Genomic DNA, 21,988 nt, shown 5'->3' with positions numbered 1-21,988 from the left:
ATTAGGACTGTGGAAGATACTGGTTGGTTGCATTAGGACTGTGGAAGATACTGGTTGGCTGAATAAGGAATGAGAAAGATACTGGTTGGCTGCATAAGAACTGTGAAATAGACTGGTTGGTTGCATTAGGACTGTGGAAGATACTGGTTGGTTGCATTGGAACTGTGAAAGATACTGGTGGGTTGCATTAGGACTGTGGAAGATACTGGTTGGCTGCATTAGGACTGTGGAAGATACGGGTTGGTTGATTTAGAACTGTGAAAGATACTGGTTGACTGCGTTAGGACTGTGAAAGATACTGTTTGGCTGCATTGGGACTGTGGAAGCAGCTGATTGGCTGCATTAAGACTGTGGAATCAGCTGATTGGCTGCATTAGGACTGTTGATGCAGCTGATTTGCTGCATTAGGACTGTGGAAGCAGCTGATTGGCTGCATTAGGACTGTGGAATCAGGTGATTGGCTGCATTAGGACAGTGGAAGCAGCTGATTAGCTGCATTAGGACTGTGGAAGCAGCTGATTGGCTGCATTAGGACTGTGGAAGCAGCTGATTTGCTGCGTTAGGACTGTGGAAGCAGCTCCCTTGTCTCCTCTTTTAATTGGCTGAAATGTATTAAGTGGAAGTTTATGATCCCTGTGTGGTGGGACAGCAGAGTGTGTGTGTGTGTGTGTGTGTGAATACTTGGGCCAGGGACCTAATGATATGATATTATCATGACACTTAGTAGTGATGGGGGAAAAAATCGATACAGTTACATATCGGGAAAAAGAAGATGGAGGACAAGCTATGCAGGAAAAATACTGGGGTTTTGGTGCAGGTACAGCGAACTAGCGCAAACATAATACTGTGATATTGTAAAAACAATACGATACAATATATATAATCCAAAATAATATCCCCCCTCACTAGTGAATACATGCTGAATGTAATACAGTATGTATGCTACTGAATGTAGTCCTAAATGTTGTCATTGGGCCTGTCAAGACTGGATAATGGCTTTAGTTGTTGTCTGATTGCTATTGCTCTATTAAGTGTATTTCATAGACCTCCTTCTATTTTCCTATACAGGTTCTTGTGATTTTCAGAGGAAAGACGATCATCCAGGGACATTGAGATTGAGGTAAATAAATCTGTACGTGCTACTGCTGCTACATCTACCACTGGTTACGGAGAGAGATACAACACTAGAATCTCTACTATCGTTGTAATTCCAGGAGCCATGTATTGATTCAAATACTGCCCTCACCGCTAACCCTACCTACCATTCCTTAAGCAACATCGACCCAACTAGTGGGCAAAACTATGAAACTATGATGTCATTTCAGCCAGTTTTGCCCAGTTGGACTCAGCTAAATTGGTCCCAGTGGAATAGTCCATAGGTACTGTAGGCCTGTGCTTTCTGTCAGTGTGGTCTCTCTCCTGCCTCAGGAGCTTTTAGCCTGTCAATCAATATCCATCACTATCTCGGTGTACAGTACTCCAGGGTCCTCGTCCACCAACACACTGCTTTCTGTCATCAAAATATTTTATGGCTTTTTTGTTACACAAATACACACAGAACACCAACTAACACTGAACAGCATGCAACACCACATAGTGTTAAATACACAGCTGAAGCTTGTGACAAATATCCACCAAGTAAATATGCCAATGTTTTCCCACTCAATTACTTGTTTGGTATGCTGTTAACCTTGGTCTGTTGTGTGTGTGTGTGTGTGTGTGTGTGTGTGTGTGTGTGTGTGTGTGTGTGTGTAGAGAGAGAGAGAGAGAGAGAGAGAGAGAGAGAGAGAGAGAGAGAGAGAGAGAGAGAGAGAGAGAGAGAGAGAGAGAGAGAGAGAGAGAGAGAGAGAGAGAGAGAGAGAGAGAGAGAGAGAGAGAGAGAGAGAGAGAGAGAGAGAGAGAGAGAGAGAGAGAGAGAGAGAGAGAGAGAGAGAGAGAGAGAGAGAGAGAGAGAGAGAGAGAGAGAGAGAGAGAGAGAGAGAGAGAGAGAGAGAGAGAGAGAGAGAGAGAGAGAGAGAGAGAGAGAGAGATTTATCTTCCACTACTAACTATTTGCACATTGCTAAAACACTTTTCATAGCTGATAATATAACACCTGAAATGTCTTTTTTTTTTTTACCTTTGAGTGCAATGTTTACTGTTAAATTCTAATAGAAGAAGCCTTGTTTATCATTGAGCGAGAGAGAGAGAGAGCCACTGCAGAGAGTTTTGTCTTGGTGGATTGAGATTTGAGACTGACATGATCAATTCAGTCCAAGCTTACAAGGTCGTGTACTGTACAGGCTTGTGTTTCAGATAGCTAGAGGAATGAGGTTTTCAACCCACACGGGAATAGACACACACACTAAGATATATAATCAGTGTTTTATCAATGACTCTGCTGTCAACTGGGAATGAAACCCAGCAAGAAAACAGCTCGGCGAGAACCTCACTTATAAACAACTCCATGAAGAACAGATGATTTGTTCACTAGTCTTATTGAGATGTGTTCATGGGGCTTTCCACTCTGTGCTGTCGCGCTCTGAAATTCTATAGACATTTCCATGTTGGCCTTGACAATACTGCCTGAAGCACAACAAACTGATTTAGAAGAGAAGAGTGTTGCATCCGAGGACAAAGATTTTTACGCGCTACGCGCTTCAGCACTCGTCGGTCCCGTTCTGTGAGCTTGTGTGGCCTTCCACTTTGCGGCTGAGCCGTTGTTGCTCCTAGATGTTTCCACTTCACAATAAAAGCACTTACAGTTGACCGGGCAGCTCTAGCAGGGCAGAAATTTGACGAACTGACTTGTTGGAAAGGTGGCATCCTATGACGGTGCCACGTTGAAAGTCACTGAGCTCTTCAGTAAGGTCATTCATTTTTACATTTACATTTTTAGACATTTAGCAGACGCTCTTATCCAGAGCGACTTACAGTTAGTGAGTGCATACATTTTTCATACTACTGCCAGTGTTTGACTATGGAGATTGCATGGCTATGTGCTCAATTTTATACACCTATCAATCCACTAATTTGAAGGGGTGTCCACATGCTTTTGTAAATATAGTGTACAAAGACAATATTATAATATATATTTGTTTGTATAAATGTTTTCTTTTTGGAATTTTGGATTTTGGAAATTCTCCCGCTATCCCATTTTCATATCAGCGACTCCTCATGGGGTCGCGACCCCTAGTTTGGGAACCACTTGACCTAGGTTGAAGATAAGGGGCTCCCTAGTGGTGCAGCGGTCTAAGGCACTGCATCTCAGTGCTTGAGGCGTCACTACAGACACCCTGGTTCAATTCCAGGCTGTATCACAACCGTCCGTGATTGGGAGTCCCATAGGGCGGCGCACAATTGGCCCAGCGTCGTCCGGGTTTGGCCGGTGTAGGCCGTCATTGTAAATAAGAAATTGTTCTTAACTGACTTGCCTAGTTAAATAAAGGTTAAAGAACAAAAATGAAACATTATAAAAAATAAAAATAACAAAGGTTAAGACAACGTAATAATTCCATACAGAAGCGTTCCAAAATAAACAAATTAATTGGACCAGCACCGGAGCGAAAAGACTGGAAGTGAATGTTAGCAGCACAGAAGGTTTGCCATCAAAGTGGAAGATAAACACTATCGTAGTAAATTTCAGCTAACTACTCTGCAAAAACATAGCATAACTGTTTTACTGGCATTCTATTTATTTAAATGTTTTTCAGATTATCTACAACCTCTCTGTTGCTTGATGTCCCCACAGCTGGTCATGTTTTCACTGCTAATCCTGTAGAATCAGCCACGGCACTGGTCCAATGAATGTGTTTATTTTCGAATGCTTCCGTGTGGAATTATTACGTTGTTTTAATTATTAGCCTAATACCAGGAAGGGGCTTCTCCATGTTTTTCAATGGGGTCAAGAGTCAATGGTACTTGTCTCTATCTCCCTTCCTCCCCTACCTCCACCACTCCACTCTTCCTCTATGCTTCAACCACCATCACAATCAATTAAAAGGCTTTCCCCACTGTTCGAAGTGTAATTACTGTTTTGGCATCAGTGTTTGTTATGAGGTAGAAAGATAGTCATCCGAACAGGGAACATTGAAAGCTATAAACTGTACGTTTTAGTGAATTCATGGGTGCGTCAAGGTCCTTCACATTAATGGTTGTCAGGGGCAACGAGCAGCCAGCCCTCCAGGACTGGGATTGCCCACCCACTGTGAGTGAACTGACATGGTGGAGTCTACACACACACACAAACACACACACACACACACACACACTGCCATGCTTGTTGTGAGTTGGGGAGAGGCAGAGAGACATGATAGAATCAAGCATTTGATGTTTCTGTGGAACGACTCCAGTTGACATGGAGCCAAGACTGCCCTGGCGAAAAATAAAATGCTGCATGAATCCATTTGACCCCAGTTAAAAGTCCCAGTTGAATCCATTTGACCCCAAATAAAAGTCCCAGTTGAATCCATTTGACCCCAAATAAAAGTCCCAGTTGAATCCATTTGACCCCAAATAAAAGTCCCAGTTGAATCCATTTGACCCCAGTTAAAAGTCCCAGCTGAATCCATTTGACCCCAAATAAAAGTCCCAGTTGAATCCATTTGACCCCAAATAAAAGTCCCAGTTGAATCCATTTGACCCCAAATAAAAGTCCCAGTTGAATCCATTTGACCCCAGTTAAAAGTCCCAGTTGTTCTAGAATACCAGTCACTGACTAAACGGAGAGGATTCTCAGAAATAGCAGAAGATGACTATGTCCCGTTTCACTACTCAATATTCAACCTCTACAACTGACTTTCTCCTTACAAAGGTTTATTGTAAATCGCAAAAATAAACATTTTTATCCAATAAAGCCTAAAGACGCGGACACACCGAGCTCTGGGAGGGTAAAGCATCCATCTCCTTCCCAGAGCAGCTTTACACTGAGGAGGTGTGCGTGTCTTACATGTGTGTGTATGTTACTGTGTGTGTGTGTGTTACTGTGTGTGTGTTACTGTGTGTGTATAATGTGTGTGTGTGTGTGTGTAGTCATTCAAAAATCATGTTAAACACTATTATTGCACACGGAGTCCATGCAATTTTTTATGTGACTTGTTAAGCTAATTTCTATTCCTGAACTTATCTAGGCTTGCCATAACAAAGAGGTTGAATACTTATTGACTCAAGATATTTCAGCTTTTCATTTTTAATAAAAAAAATATAATTCCACTTTGACATTATGGGGTATTGTATGTAGGCCAGTGACACAACATCTCAATTTAATCAATTTTAAATGCAGGCTGTAACACAACAACGTGTGGAAGAAGTAAAGGGGTGTGAATACTTTCTTAAGCATATATGTTACTGTCTGTGTGTGTGTGTGTGTGTGTGTGTGTGTGTGTGTGTGTGTGTGTGTGTGTGTGTGTGTGTGTGTGTGTGTGTGTGTGTGTGTGGTGTGTGTGTGTGTGTGTGTGTGTGTGGGGGTGTGTGTGTGGGGGGGTGTGGGGGGTGTGTGTGTGTGTCTGTGTGTGTGTGTGTGTGTGTGTGTGTGTATGTTACTGTGTGTCCTTTACTCACTGATTAAGATAGATGGAGATAGGTTCTTTGAGATTCTTTGAGAACTGTTTCCTGTGTTCTGTGTCCCTCCCTGGTCTTTGGATGGAGTAGATGTGATCCACTTTGCATGTCTGCGCTCTCTTTTCTGCAGAGGCAATAACACCTCAACCAGCTGGCTGCTCCACCTCATTTTTGATACCAGCTCACTATGACAATCTGTTTCCCTGATTTACATTTGGGATAAAAGGGGCGAGCTTACAATGAACACATCTCTGCTGTGATTGTCACACACGTTTAAACACACAGAGACACACAAACACACACACACACAGAGACAGAGACAGAGACACACAAACACACACACACACACAGACAGAGACGCACAAACACACACACACACAGAGACAGAGACAGAGACACACAAACACACACACACAGAGACAGAGACAGAGACACACAAACACACACACACAGAGACAGAGACAGAGACACACAAACACACACACACACACACAGACAGAGACGCACAAACACACATACACACAGAGACAGAGACAGAGACACACAAACACACACACACACACACACAGACAGAGACGCACAAACACACACACAGAGAAAGACATACACACAGAGACACACAAACACTCACACTCGATGTAATTGCATGAGACAGTGGATCTTGTTCATCCGAGCTGTGTTAAGACAGGCATGTAAACACACACAGACACTGACACGCAGAGAGAGAGAGAGAGAGAGAGAGAGAGAGAGAGAGAGAGAGAGAGAGAGAGAGAGAGAGAGAGAGAGAGAGAGAGAGAGAGAGAGAGAGAGAGAGAGAGAGAGAGAGAGAGAGAGAGAGAGAGAGAGAGAGAGAGGGGGAGAGAGAGAGAGAGAGAGAGAGAGAGAGAGAGAGAGAGAGAGAGAGAGAGAGAGAGAGAGAGAGAGAGAGAGAGAGAGAGAGAGAGAGAGAGAGAGAGAGAGAGAGAGAAGAGAGAGAGAGAGAGAGAGAGAGAGAAGAGAGAGAGAGAGAGAGAGAGAGAGAGAGAGAGAGAGAGAGAGAGAGAGAGATCCACTGTAATAGTGAAGGTGTAAACTTGGCAGTAGAAAACCTAAACAGTATATTTGACCTCTCAGCTTCCCTATCAAATCAAAAAATCTCTAACAGAAAACCAAAGAAAAGTAATAACAGTGATAAATGGTTTGATGAAGAATGCAAAAACCTAAGAAAGAAATTGAGAAACCTATCCAACCAAAAACATAGAGACCCAGAAAACCTGAGCCTACGCCTTCACTATGGTGAATCACTAAAACAATACAGAAATACACTACGGAAAAAGAAGGAACAGCATGTCAGAAATCAGCTCAATGTAATTGAAGAATCCATAGACTCTAACCACTTCTGGGAAAAATTGGAAAACACTAAACAAACAACAACACGAAGAGCTATCTATCCAAAACGGAGATGTATGGGTAAACCACTTCTCCAATCTTTTGGCCCTATAACAGAGAACAAACAGCAAAAAAATATACATGATCAAATGCAAATCTTAGAATCAACTATTAAAGACTACCAGAACCCACTGGATTCTCCAATTACATTGAATGAACTACAGGACAAAATACAAACCCTCCAACCCAAAAAGTCCTGTGGTGTTGATGGTATCCTCAATGAAATGATCAAATATACAGACCACAAATTTCAATTAGCTATACTTAAACTCTTTAACATCATCCTTAGCTCTGGCATCTTCCCCAATATCTGGAACCAAGGACTGATCACCCCAATTCACAAAAGTGGAGACAAATTTGACCCCAATAACTACTGTGGGATATGCGTCAACAGCAACCTTGGGAAAATCCTCTGCATTATCATTAACAGCAGACTAGTTCATTTCCTCAGTGAAAACAATGTACTGAGCAAATGTCAAATTGGCTTTTACCAAATTACCGTACGACAGACCACGTATTCACCCTGCACACCCTAATTGACAAACAAACAAACCAAAACAAAGGCAAAGTCTTCTCATGCTTTGTTGATTTCAAAAAAAGCTTTTGACTCAATTTGGCATGAGGGTCTGCTATACAAATTGATGGAAAGTGGGGTTGGGGGAAAAACATATGACATTATAAAATCCATGTACACAAACAACAAGTGTGCGGTTAAAATTGGCAAAAACACACACATTTCTTTCCACAGGGCCGTGGGGTGAGACAGGGATGCAGTTTAAGCCCCACCCTCTTCAACATATATATCAACGAATTGGCGAGGGCACTAGAACAGTCTGCAGCACCCGGCCTCACCCTACTAGAATCTGAAGTCAAATGTCTTCTGTTTGCTGACGATCTGGTGCTTCTGTCACCAACCAAGGAGGGCCTACAGCAGCACCTAGATATTCTGCACAGATTCTGTCAGACCTGGGCCCTGACAGTAAATCTCAGTAAGACAAAAATAATGGTGTTCCAAAAAAGGTCCAGTTGCCAGGACCACAAATACAAATTCCATCTAGACACCGTTGCCCTAGAGCACACAAAAAACTATACATACCTCGGCCTAAACATCAGCGCCACAGGTAACTTCCACAAAGCTGTGAACGATCTGAGAGACAAGGCAAGAAGGGCCTTCTATGCCATCAAAAGGAACATAAAATTTGACATACCAATTAGGATCTGGCTAAAAATACTTGAATCAGTTATAGAACCCATTGCCCTTTATGGTTCTGAGGTCTGGGGTCCGCTCACCAACCAAGAATTCACAAAATGGGACAAACACCAAATTGAGACTCTGCATGCAGAATTCTGCAAAAACATCCTCCGTGTACAACGTAAAACACCAAATAATGCATGCAGAGCAGAATTAGACCAATACCCGCTAATTATCAAAATCCAGAAAAGAGCCGTTAAATTCTATAACCACTTAAAAGGAAGCGATTCCCAAACCTTCCATAACAAAGCCATCACCTACAGAGAGATGAACTTGGAGAAGAGTCCCCTAAGTAAGCTTGTCCTGGGGCTCTGTTCACAAACACAAACAGACCCCACACAGCCCCAGGACAACAACAACAACAACACAACTAGACCCAACTAAATCATGAGAAAACAAAAAGAGAATTACTTGACACATTGGAAAGAACAAACAAAAAAAACAGAGCAAACTAGAATGCTATTTGGCCCTAAACAGAGAGTACACAGTGGCAGAATACCTGACCACTGTGACTGACCCAAACTTAAGGAAAGCTTTGACTATGTACAGACTCAGTGAGCATAGCCTTGCTATTGAGAAAGGCCGCCGTAGGCAGACCTGGCTCTCAAGAGAAGACAGGCTATGTGCACACTGTCCACAAAATCAGTTGGAAACTGAGCTGCACTTCCTAACCTCCTGCCAAATGTATGACCATATTAGAGACACATATTTCCCTCAGATTACAGCGATCCACAAAGAATTAGAAAACAAACCCAATTTTGATAAACTCCCTTATCTACTGGGTGAAAAACCACAGTGTGCCATCACAGCTGCAAGATTTGTGACCTGTTGCCACAAGAAAAGGGCAACCAGTGAAGAACAAACACCATTGTAAATACAACCCATATTTATGTTTATTTATTTTCCCATTTGTACTTTAACTATTTGCACATTGTTACAACACTGTATATATACATAACATGACATTTGAAATGTCTTTATTCTTTTGAAACTTCTGAGTGTAATGTTTACTGTTAATATTTATTGTTTATTTCATCTACTTCACTTGCTTTGGCAATGTTAACACACGTTTCCCATGCCAATAAAGCCCTTAAATTGAATTGAAATTGAAATTGAATTGAGAGAGAGAGAGAGAGATACAGGAGCTGTCTATCTCTGTGACTTTTAGGAAGATTTTAACCCACTTAACCCCAAAATGTCTCCACATTTTCACCATCATTATTTAACCTCTTGAGATGGGAAAAATATTTTTATGAAGTTAAACGTGCTCTTTATGACAGAATGTTACAATTAGCTAAAATCAAAAGGCACCGAATTGGTGGAACGACCAATACGCACGTGCTCCTGGGTGGATTAGATTGGTCTGGTTGTTATCTGTAACCTGTAAGCCATGGAACATAATACAATGTCCATGTCATTCATATCATATGATATCATGTGTTTGATCAGTGTTTTTATTGAGCTGCCCTCTTGGCCAGTTCGCCATTGTAAAAGATGTCTCTTGACCTCAATGGGACTTGCTGGATAAATAAAGGTTAAATAGCAAAAATATAGCCTGATCCCTCTCTTTACCCTCTGTTTGCTGCAGCTCCAGTGAGGTTCCAGTGTGACCACCCAGCCCCAGACCACGTTGACGCCTCCCTCCTTCCATTTTACTCCGGCGTTCACCCCGAATACCTGCTTCCAGTGATGGCTATGAGTACCGACCCGGGCTGCAGGAGGGACGACCCTGACTCAATGACCCCTGACCCCGGTAACCTCACTGCCGTGATGGCTGCCGTCACCATGAAGTCCACCGAGACGGACGTCTCACCGGCCAATGGCGTGAGGAACGGGGTTCAGCAGGGCGGAGCTAAGAGTGGCCCTCCTCCGCGAGCACACCTCTCAGGGAGGAAGCTGTCGTTACAGGAGCGGGGGGCGTACCCGTCAGGGGGGGCTCACGTCTCCCCCCGTGTGGCACGCAGACCCACCGTGGAGTCCAAGCAGGTCTCCATCTCAGATGCAGAGGTGAGAGGGAACGGACTCTGCACCTACACAGGGAAAGGGAGAGGAATTTCATGCAATTCAGTTCAGTTCAGTGCAATATGCAATGATTATTGCTCCTATCTTTTGAGTTGAATTGAGAGGGCTAACAGTCAGGTTTATAATGGGGTTTGGAGGCATAGTTCGGTGGTAGAACATCTGACTGATACCAAAGAGGTTTTCAGGTTTAAATGAATGAATAGAATAATATGAAATAGAAAATGTTGAAGACACCAGCCAGTGAAAATCCTATTTTCATCTTGTTGCAGTCATTGTTGGCTTGAGTGTCACAGCTGTGTGTGTCTGTGTGCAGTGGAAAACAGTGGATGAGTGAGATTGTATGGTCCATCATTGTGAACTGAGCTTTGTAGTGCAGAATAGATGGATATTTCTTTTATTAGACAGAAAATGAATCTCATCTGACCTGGCGTGTGTCGGTCAGGAGCTTTCGCTCTCAGAGAGCTTAAGTCTTAGCAGCATTTAATGAGTCCACATACTAATCCCTGTGTGTGTGGCTGTGTGTGTGTGTGTGTGTGTGTGTGTGTGTGTGTGTGTGTGTGTGTGTGTGTGTGGTTCTGAGATGACTTGAGGGCAGTGCTATGCTCGGGGATGGTCATGACATCCCGTGTAGCTCAGTTGGTAGAGCATGGCGTTTGCAACGCCAGGGTTGTGGGTTCGATTCCCACGGGGGGCCAGTATGAAAACGTATGCACTCTCTCTGGATAAGAGCGTCTGCTAAATTACTAAAATGTAAATGTAAAATGACATTGTGGGATTGACATGAAATGTGTAATGTACATATAGAATATTCTGCCTCTAGCTGGATAACCATCTGGTCTCATCTGAGAGAACACCAGGAAATAGCCCATCTCCAAGAGTGCATATGAAATGGCACCCTAATCCCTAGAGCCCTGGTCAAAAGTAGTGCACTTTATAGGGAATAGGGTGCTATTTGGGACGCAGCCTAAGACTGAGAGGTTTAAAGGTTCTGTCTGGCTCCGGCTGTCAGCTTCTAAAAGACCAGAGGTGCTGAGTCTCAAATGGCACCCTATTCCCTATGTAGTGCACTCCTTTTGACTAAACCCCTAGTTTAATAGGGGTAATAGGGTTAAATTTGGGACGCATCAAGGTTGTACATGCAGTTGTAGCTGTGCTGAGTGACAGTGAACCAGGAAATGCTTCTGACTTCACTCGCAATGGATGACCTTCAATGGCATGGTGAGCGAGAAAGGGGTTTTCCTCTTTTTTATTTGTAATTATTGAATTTTTTTAGGGTGTAGATCAGCTTTAATATTGCAGATAGATTGTGGCTTCTACCAATGTAATTGTCTTCATCATTTCCAATCCCCCATATATATTTTTTTATAAATATACAGTTGAACTCAGAAGTTTACATACACCTTAGCCAAATACATTTAAACTCAGTTTTTCACAATTCCTGACATTTAATCCTAGTAGAAATTCCCTGTCTTAGGTCAGTTAGGATCACCACTTTATTTTAAGAATGTGAAATGTCAGAATAATAGTAGAGAGAATTATTTATTTCAGCTTTTATTTCTTTCATCACATTCCCAGTGGGTTAGACGTTTACACACACTCAATTAGAATTTGGTAGCATTGCCTTTAAATTGTTTAACTTGGGTCAAACATTTCAGGTAGCCTTCCACAAGCTTCCCACAATAAGTTGGGTGAATTTTGGCCCATTCCTCCTGACAGAGCTAGTGTAACTGAGTCAGGTTTGTAGGCCTCCTTGCTCGCACACGCTTTTTCAGTTCTGCCCACAAATGTTCTATAGGATTGAGGTCAGGGCTTTGTGATGGCCACTCCAATACCTTGACTTTGTTGTCCTTAAGCCATTTTGCCACAACGTTGGAAGTATGCTTGGGGTCATTGTCCATTTGGAAGACCCATTTGCAACCAGACTTTAAATTCCTGACTGATGTCTTGAGATGTTGCTTCAATATATCCACATAATTTTCCTTCCTCGTGATGCCATCTATTTTGTGAAGTGCACCAGTCCCTCCTGCAGCAAACCACCCCCACAGCATGATGCTTCCACCCCCGTGCTTCACGGTTGGGATGGTGTTCTTCGGCTTGCAAGCAACCCCCTTTTTCCTCCAAACATAACGATGGTCATTATGGCCAAACAGTTCTATTTTTGTTTCATCAGACCAGAGGACATTTCTCCAAAAAGTACGATCTTTGTCCCCATATGCAGTTGCAAACCGTGGCTTTTTTATGGTGGTTTTTGAGCAGTGGCTTCTTCCTTGCTGAGTGGCATTTCAAGTTATGTCGATATAGGACTCGTTTTACTGTGGATATAGATACTTTTGTACCTGTTTCCTCCAGCATCTTCACAAGGTCCATTGCTGTTGTTCTGGGATTGATTTGCACTTTTCGCACCAAAGTACGTCCATCTCTAGGAGAAAGAATGCGTCTCCTTCCTGAGGGGTATGACGGCTGCATGGTCCCATGGTGTTTATACTTAAGTACTATTGTTTGTACAGATGAACGTGGTACCTTCAGGCGTTTGGAAATTGCTCCCAAGGATGAACCAGACTTGTGGAGGTCTACAATTTTTTTTCTGAGGTCTTGGCTGATTTCTTTTCATTTTCCCATGATGTCAAGCAAAGAGGCACTGAGTTTGAAGGTAGGCCTTGAAATACATCCACAGGTACACCTACAATTGACTCAAATGATGTCAATTAGCCTATCAGAAGCTTCTAAAGCCATGTCATCTTTTTCTGGAATTTTCCAAGCTGTTTAAAGGCACAGTCAACTTAGCGTATGTAAACTTCTGACCCACTGGAATTGTGATACAGTGAATTATAAGTGAAATAATCTGTCTGGAAACAATTGTTGGAAAAATTACTGGTGTCATGCACAAAGTAGATGTCCTAACCGACTTGCCAAAACTATAGTTGGTTAACAAGAAATGTGTGGAGTGGTTGAAAAATCAGTTTTAATGACTCCAACCTAAGTGTATGTAAACTTCCGACTTCAACTGTATATACAGCACCAGTCGAAAGTTTGGACACACCTACTCATTCAAGGGTTTTTCTTTATTTTTACTATTTTCTACATTGTAGAATAAAAGTGAAGACATCAAAACTATGAAATAACACATATGGAATCATGTACTAACCCAAAAAGTGTTAAACAAATCAAAATATATTCAAAGTAGCCACCCTTTGCCTTGATGACAGCTTTGCACAGTCTTGGCATTCTCTCAACCAGCTTCATGAAGAATGATTTTCCAACAGTCTTGAAGGAGTTCCTACATATGCTGAGCACTCGTTGGCTGCTTTTCCTTCACTCTGCGGTCCAACTCATCCCAAACCACCTCAATTGGGTTGAGGTCGGGTGATTGTGGAGGCCAGGTCATCTGATGCAGCACTTCATCACTCTCCTTCTTGGTCAAATAGCCCTTACACAGCCTGGAGGTGTGTTGGGTCATTGTCCTGTTGAAAAACAAATGATAGTCCCACTAAGCGCAAACCAGATGGGATAGCATATCGCTGCAGAATGCTGTGATAGCCATGCTGGTTAAGTGTGCCTTGAATTCTAAATAAATCACTGACAGTGTCACCAGCAAAGCACCCCCACACCATCACACCTCCTCCTCCATGCTTTACGGTAGGAAATACACATGCAGAGATCATCCATTCACCCACACCGCGTTTCACAAAGACACAGCGGTTGGAACCAAAAATCTAAAATTTGGACTCATCAGACCAAAGGACAGATTTCCACCGGTCTAATGTCCATTGCGCGTGTTTCTTGTCCCAAGCAAGTCTCTTCTTCTTATTGGTGTCCTTTAGTAGTGGTTTCTTTGCAGCAATTCGGCCATGAAGGCCTGATTCACGCAGTCTCTTCTGAACAGTTGATGTTGAGATGTGTCTGTTACTTGAACTCTGTGAAGTATTTATTTGGGCTGCAATCTGAGGTGCAGTTAACTCTAATGAACTTATCCTCTGCAGCAGAGGTAACTCTAGGACTTCCTTTCCTGTGGCGGTCCTCATGAGAGCCAGTTTCATCATAGCGCTTGATGTTTTTTGCGACTGCACTTGAAGAAACTTTAAAAGTTCTTGAAATTTTCCAGATTGACTGACCTTCATGTCTTAAAGTAATGATGGACTGTCGTTTCTCTTTGCTTATTTGAACTGTTCTTGCCATAATATGGACTTGGTCTTTTACGAAATAGGGCTATCTTCTGTATACCACCCCTACCTTGTCCCAACACAACTGATTGGCTCAAGCGCATTAAGAAGGAAAGAAATTCCACAAATTACCTGTTAATTGAAATGTATTCCAGGTGACTACGTCATGAAGCTGGTTGAGAGAATTCCAAGAGTGTGCAAAGATGTCATCAAGGCAAAGGGTGGCTACTTTGAAGAATTTCAAATATAAAATATATTTTGATTTGTTTAACACTTTTTTGGTTACTACATTATTCCATATTTATATTTTACATTTTAGTCATTTAGCAGACGCTCTTATCCAGAGCGACTTACAGTTAGTGAGTGCATACATTATTTTAATTTTATTTTTCATACCCCCCGTGGGAATCGAACCCACAACCCTGGCGTTGCAAACGCCATGCTCTACCAACTGAGCTACATCCCTGCCGGCCATTCCCTCCCCTACCCTGGACGATGCTGGGCCATTTGTGCGCCGCCCCATATGTGTTATTTCATAGTTTTGATGTCTTCACTATTATACTACAATGTAGAAAATAGTAAAAATAAAGAAAAACCCTGGAATGAGTGGTTGTGTCCAAACTTTTCATTGGTAGTATATATACTTTCTTTCTCATATATTTTCCATTATTATTTTCCCCTAACCCTACCACCCAACCTGTAATTGGAGTAAACTAATGGACAACAGTACTTAGGCTTCTATATACTATTTTACGGACACAGTATATTTTACAATAGTTATGTTTTTCCTCTATTAGTGGAGTGGTGGATTATTTTACAATTCCCTCCCTCCCTCCCTCCCTCCCTCCCTCCCTCCCTCCCTCCCTATCTCAGAGGGATGAACATCATTATGGAGTCTCTAATCCGTAGAGTAACACCTGAAACCAACAATGCAGGGATACTTTAACAACACTGACAGTCAGATGATCTCAGCCACATCCACAACAGCATCCCACATCCTTGTCTCATAGTTTTGATGTTCCAGTGGTATTAGGAATCTCTTTCTAGCTCTCCCTTTCTCTCTCTCTTCTTCTCCCCCCTCTCTCTCTCTCTCTCTTCTTCTCCCCCCTCTCTCTCTCTCTCGTCTCTCTCGTCTCTCGTCTCTCTCTCTAGTCTCTCTCTCTCTCTCTCTCTCTCTCTCTCTCTCTTTCTCTCTCGTCTCTCTCTCTCTCTCTCTCGTCTCTCTCGTCTCTCTCTCTCTCTCGTCTCTCTCTCTGTCTCTCTCTCTCTCTCTCTCTCTCTCTCTCTCTCTCGTCTCTCTCTCTCTTTCTCTCTCTCTCTCTCTCTCTCTCTCTCTCTCTCTCTCTCTCTCTCTCTCGTCTCTCTCTCTCGTCTCTCTCTCTCTCGTCTCTCTCTCTCTCGTCTCTCTCTCTCTCTCGTCTCTCTCTTTCTCACTCTGCCCCCTCCGTCTCGCTCCTAATTTTGCGACCACAGTGACCGCATCGCCTTCCCACTTTGCAGAAAAAGCATGAGCTTTTTTCTAATGCAGCGTTGTGGCACCAATAAATCTCCCTCTTCTATTTATTGGCTAGTCATCCGATACTCAGTAATGAAGGACTAATGTCTATGTAAGTGGGGCCCAGCCTCCCACAATGCACTCCGGTGAGTCGCTCTGCCCTCACTAACGTGTTGGAAGAAACTATTGACCTCTCCCCTGCAGGGCCACTTCAAGGTGAGGGACAGAACCTCTCTCCCCTGCAGGGCCACTTCAAGGTGAGGGACAGAACCTCTCTCTCCTACAGGGCCACTTCAAGGTGAGGGACAGAACCTCTCTCTCCTACAGGGCCACTTCAAGGTGAGGGACAGAACCTCTCTCCCCTGCAGGGCCACTTCAAGGTGAGGGACAGAACCTCTCTCCCCTGCAGGGCCACTTCAAGGTGAGGGACAGAACCTCTCTCCCCTGCAGGGCCACTTCAAGGTGAGGGACAGAACCAAAATGGAGACTTTAAAATCACCAGGAAATAAGCTCAAAGTGATTTAAATTGAGGAAATCTGTTCCCAAGTATTCCCACACATAAATAGATAGACATATGTGATTGTATTCCAATTTAATCAAGGTAAATTATTCTGTTTTTGTAAAATACTATATTTGTTTTTGCTGCTTGCAGTTTCCAGAGTTAGCCATCCTTGAGTTTGGGTATGGTAACTTGTACGTCTAAAGGTTATTAATGTTGTTAGGTACAGTGGGTGTTTTTCTAAAAATAGCTTTATAAATGAAAAGAGAGCTACGTGAGGCCAAAGAGAGCCAGCCTACCTTCTGGTAGAGAATGCAGTGATGTCCTAAACCTGTCACCTGTGATAAAATTAAGTGCACTATGGTATCTAACGGCTTTAATGAAGTGGCAGCTGCATTCATATAGATGATGTCGCCATAGTCTAGGGCCGATAGGAACGTCGACTATTTAGCGAGAGGCAGGGCCTATTTCTATAGAAGAAGCCCATTTTAATTCTCATCTACTTAACAAACTCATCAATATGCTTTTTAAAAGACAGCTTATCATCTATCCAGATATTTGTAAGCAGGGACACGATCAATGTGGGCACCATCCAAAGTACATATGCTTAAGTATTTAGCATCATTTTTATGCGGCTCCAGAAAACATGTACTTTTGCGTTTTACCCGCATTCAATACTCTTTTTGGGTCAATAAAGGTTTTCTGTAAAACAATGAAAGTTTCAAGTTTTATTAGTCGTTTGTACATTATACACATGGTATACACCATCCAACGAACCGGGGGATATGGAGAGGAGGAAGAGAGATGCAACAAGGGATATGGAGAGGAGGAAGAGAGATGAATCAAGGGATATGGAGAGGAAGAAGAGAGATGCATCAAGGGATATGGAGAGGAGGAAGAGAGATGTATCAAGGGATATGGAGAGGAGGAAGAGAGATGCATCAAGGGATATGGAGAGAAGGAAGAGAGATGTATCAAGGGATATGGAGAGGAGGAAGAGAGATGTATGAAGGGATATGGAGAGGAGGAAGAGAGATGTATGAAGGGAGAGATGCGTAGGAGGAAATGACAGCTCAGCAACTGTCACCCCCTAAGAGGGGAGAAGGAAGTGGAGGGAGGGAGGGAGGAATGGCTTTATGGGTGGAGGGATAGCTGTGTCCTCTGAATAGGGAGGGAGAGCTGTGTCCTCTGAATAGGGAGGGAGAGCTGTGTCCTCTGAATAGGGAGGGAGAGCTGTGTCCTCTGAGTAGGGAGGGAGAGCTGTGTCCTCTGAATAGGGAGGGAGAGCTGTGTCCTCTGAATAGGGAGGGAGAGCTGTGTCCTCTGAATAGGGAGGGAGAGCTGTGTCCTCTGAGTAGGGAGGGAGAGCTGTGTCCTCTGAATAGGGAGGGAGAGCTGTGTCCTCTGAATAGGGAGGGAGAGCTGTGTCCTCTGAGTAGGGAGGGAGAGCTGTGTCCTCTGAGTAGGGAGTGAGAGCTGTGTCCTCTGAATAGGGAGGGAGAGCTGTGTCCTCTGAGTAGGGAGGGAGAGCTGTGTCCTCTGAATAGGGAGGGAGAGCTGTGTCCTCTGAGTAGGGAGGGAGAGCTGTCTTCTCTTCTTTCCGTCCATCTCTCTCTCTCTCTTCTTCACTCTCCTTCACTCTCTCTATCTCTCTCTATCTCACTCTCTCTCTCCACTCTCTCTCTCTCTCTCTCTCTCTCTCTCTCTCTCTCTCTCTCTCTCTCTTCTTCACTCTCTCTCTCTCTATCTCTCTGTCTCTCTCTCTCTCCAACAGTGCAGGGCTGCTTCCCTCTTTCTTTCTTTCACAATTGTTTTGTCCATCCATCTGTCCTCTCTCTCCTCTTTTCTCTCTCCTCCTGCCCTGCCTACTCAATGCTCCTCTCTATGCCTTGTCCCTGGTTGACTGTCCCCTAGTTGACTGTCCCTGGTTGAGTGCATGCAGTATCAGTGGTTGCTATGGAGCTCAGAATCATCCATTTAAACAGCCCTGTAATGGATCTGTGACTGTAAACAGAATTCAGTGACCGTACACATCGCTACTACCATCTCTATGAGCTAGGCAGTGGAGAACATTTTGTTCGTGTACCCAAGGCTGTATTTTAGTCATCCAATATTATATTTCTCTCCTCCGGTGGATAGGGTAGATGGGTGAATCATCCTATCTCTTTCTTTCAAATGTTGTTTACAAATGTAATCCCTTTCTTGTCTTGTTGGTGCTGAAGGACTGTGTCCAGCTGAACCAGTACAAGCTGAAGAATGAGATTGGAAAGGTGAGCCTAGACCTAACACAGAACACCCTGTGTTTAATTATTCTCATTCTGATGTTGGTCTAGCATGTTTCTTTACCATTGTGTCCCTGTTGTATCGACCTGTCTCCCACTGATTATACAGTCTGTTATGATTAACACCAAATTCAAATCAATATTATCCCTGAGTGGAATAGCCCATGTTCAATTGCCTTATGTCAACCCCGTTGGTGTTATCCCTGGGCTGTCTCTGCCTGGTTCTGCCCTTGTCTGGGTCTGTCTGTGTGTCTCTGTTGGGGTCTATCTGGGTCTGTCTGGGTCTGTATCTGTCTGGTTCTGTCTGTCTGGGTCTGTCTGTCTGGGTCTGTATCTGTCTGGTTCTGTCTGGGTCTGTATCTGTCTGGTTCTGTCTGGGTCTGTATCTGTCTGGTTCTGTCTGGATCTGTATCTGTCTGGTTCTGTCTGGGTCTTTATCTGTCTGGTTCTGTCTGGGTCTGTATCTGTCTGGTTCTGTCTGGGTCTGTCTCTGTCTGGGTCTGTCTGGGTCTGTATCTGTCTGGTTCTGTCTGTCTGGATCTGTCTCTGTCTGTCTCTGTTTGTCTCTGAATGGGTCTGTCTGTCTGCCTCTGTCTGGGTCTGTCTCTGTCTGGGTCTGTATCTGTCTGTCTGGGTCTGTCTGTCTCTGGGTCTGTGTCTGTCTGTCTGGGTCTGTCTCTGTCTGTCTGGGTCTGTCTGTCTGTCTGGGTCTGTCTGTCTGTCTGGGTCTGTCTCTGTCTGTCTGGGTCTGTATCTGTCTGGGTCTGTATCTGTCTGTCTGGGTCTGTATCGGTCTGTCTGTGTCTCTGTCTGTCTGGGTCTGTCTCTGTCTGTCTGGGTCTGTCTCTGTCTGGGTCTGTATCTGTCTGTGTCTGTATCTGTCTGTCTGGGTCTGTATCTGTCTGGGTCTGTATCTGTCTGTCTGGGTCTGTATCGGTCTGTCGGTCTGTACCGGTCTGTCTGGGTCTGTATCGGTCTGGGTCTGTCTGTCTGTCTGTCTGGGTCTGTCTGTCTGGGTCTGTATCTGTCTGGGTCTGTCTGTCTGTCTGGGTCTGTCTCTGTCTGTCTGGGTCTGTCTGTGTCTGGGTCTGTCTTGTCAATCAGGACAGGCTTATGAAACATTCGCCATTAAAGGGCCTGACCATCAATACAAGACGCCCATCCTTTAGATATTCAGTAGTAGCTGTTCTCTCTATAGTTCATATAAGAGTCATGGGGGTTTCCACTGGGGCCCACATTCAGTTCCACATGGATCCAGTCGGTCCATGCCATAGTAGTCTCTAGCTGGCTGCCTCTTAATCTTGGAGGGGAGATGTGTTGGAAAGAGGAGCTGAAGCAGGGTGGTAGCGCCGTCCCCCACTCTTTGCATGTTACAGGCAAGTCTATGGGTCAATTGTCCCCTCCCCTTCTGAAATTCCAAAGATGCGAACACCTGTGAAATCGTGATTTGTCCAAATGACCAGTGACGAAAAAACTCTCTGCACCAGAACAAAGTTCCTCGTTAGTCGTAGCATCCCACAGTCTTTTGACAGATGGTACAATACCTGTTATGTTACAGTGAGGGAAAAAAGTATTTGATCCCCTGCTGATTTTGTACGTTTGCCCACTGATAAAGAAATGATCAGTCTATAATTTTAATGGTAGGTTTATTTGAACAGTGAGAGACAGAATAACAACAACAAAATCCAGAAAAACACTCTTAAAGGGAGTGCTCCTAATCTCAGCTTGTTACCTGTATAAAAGACACCTGTCCACAGAAGCAATCAATCAATCAGATTCCAAACTCTCCACCATGGCCAAGACCAAAGAGCTCTCCAATGATGTCAGGGACAAGATTGTAAACCTACACAAGGCTGGAATGGGCTACAAGACCATCGCCAAGCAGCTTGGTGAGAAGGTGACAACAGTTGGTGCGATTATTCGCAAATGGAAGAAACACAAAATAACTGTCAATCTCCCTCGGCCTGGGGCTCCATGCAAGATCTCACCTCGTGGAGTTGCAATGATCATGAGAACGGTGAGGAATCAGCCCAGAACTACACGGGAGGATCTTGTCAATGATCTCAAGGCAGCTGGGACCATAGTCACCAAGAAAACAATTGGTAACACACTACGCCGTGAAGTACTGAAATCCTGCAGCGCCTGCAAGGTCCCCCTGCTCAGGAAAGCACATATACAGGCCTGTCTGAAGTTTGCCAATGAACATCTGAATGATTCAGAGGAGAACTGGGTGAAAGTGTTGTGGTCAGATGAGACCAAAATGGAGCTCTTTGGCATCAACTCGACTCGGCGTGTTTGGAGGAGGAGAAATGCTGCCTATGACCCCAAAAAACCCATCCCCACCGTCAAACATGGAGGTGGAAACATTATGCTTTGGGGGTGTTTTTCTGCTAAGGGGACAGGACAACTTCACCGCATCAAAGGGACGATGGACGGGGCCATGTACCGTCAAATCTTGGGTGAGAACCTCCTTCCCTCAGCCAGGGCATTGAAAATGGGTCGTGGATGGGTATTCCAGCATGACAATGACCCAAAACACACGGCCAAGGCAACAAAGGAGTGGCTCAAGAAGAAGTACATTAAGGTCCTGGAGTGGCCTATCCAGTCTCCAGACATTAATCCCATAGAAAATCTGTGGAGGGAGCTGAAGGTTCGAGTTGCCAAACGTCAGCCTCGAAACCTTAATGACTTGGTGAAGATCTGCAAAGAGGAGTGGGACAAAATCCCTCCTGAGATGTGTGCAAAGCTGGTGGCCAACTACAAGAAACGTCTGACCTCTGTGATTGCCAACAAGGGTTTTGCCACCAAGTACTAAGTCATGTTTTGCAGAGGGGTCAAATAATGATTTCCCTCATTAAAATGCAAATCAATTCATAAACATTTTTACATGCGTTTTTCTGGATTTTTTTGTTGTTATTTTGTCCCTCACTGTTCAAATAAACCTACCATTAAAATTATAGACTGATCATGTCTTTGTCAGTGGGCATACGTACAAAATCAGCAGGGGATCAAATACTTTTTTTCCCTCATTGTATGTGCATCTGCCCATTAGAGATTAGCCACCTCCTGATCCAACGGTGGTTTCTCTTAAGAATGATCACTCAGGCTATTTACACTGTCTCTGTCCTTCCTCCTTATGAAAGCCTCTGGATGAGTCACGTTGCTTTGATGTGAACCTGAACCATACGGTAATAGTGTGTCAATGAAGCATCTCATCCTGCTTCCTCTGACTACTGGTTGGTTTAGAACACCCAGGGCTGGCTGGGATTGGGGTGGATTTCTAAAGATGTGTTCTGTTTCACAGATGATTCA

The 21,988-nt window shown here is 43.9% G+C and overlaps 1 protein-coding gene across 6 annotated transcripts in view; it reads left to right on the top strand.

The window, feature by feature from the left end:
- Positions 1-21,988, top strand: part of LOC121579146 (calcium/calmodulin-dependent protein kinase kinase 1-like) — a 116,239-nt gene that overhangs the window by 29,541 nt on the left and 64,710 nt on the right. For 4 of the 6 annotated variants that reach the window (XM_045224233.1, XM_045224236.1, XM_045224232.1 and 1 more), the window contains 3 exons: positions 1,069-1,120; positions 9,807-10,225; positions 18,617-18,664. In XM_045224233.1, coding sequence (XP_045080168.1) covers positions 9,908-10,225; positions 18,617-18,664 — 366 coding nt within the window. In that variant the 5' untranslated portion in view covers positions 1,069-1,120; positions 9,807-9,907. Of the gene's footprint in view, positions 1-1,068; positions 1,121-9,806; positions 10,226-10,945; positions 11,459-18,616; positions 18,665-21,988 lie in introns of those variants that run through there. The other 2 variants (XM_045224235.1, XM_045224237.1) reach the window with 2 other exon arrangements.

Source organism: Coregonus clupeaformis, chromosome 13 (assembly GCF_020615455.1).
Source record: "Coregonus clupeaformis isolate EN_2021a chromosome 13, ASM2061545v1, whole genome shotgun sequence".
NCBI classification, from domain to species: Eukaryota; Metazoa; Chordata; class Actinopteri; order Salmoniformes; family Salmonidae; genus Coregonus; species Coregonus clupeaformis.
Note: the sequence above shows the minus strand (reverse complement) of the source record. Positions and strands in the feature narration are given on the sequence as shown.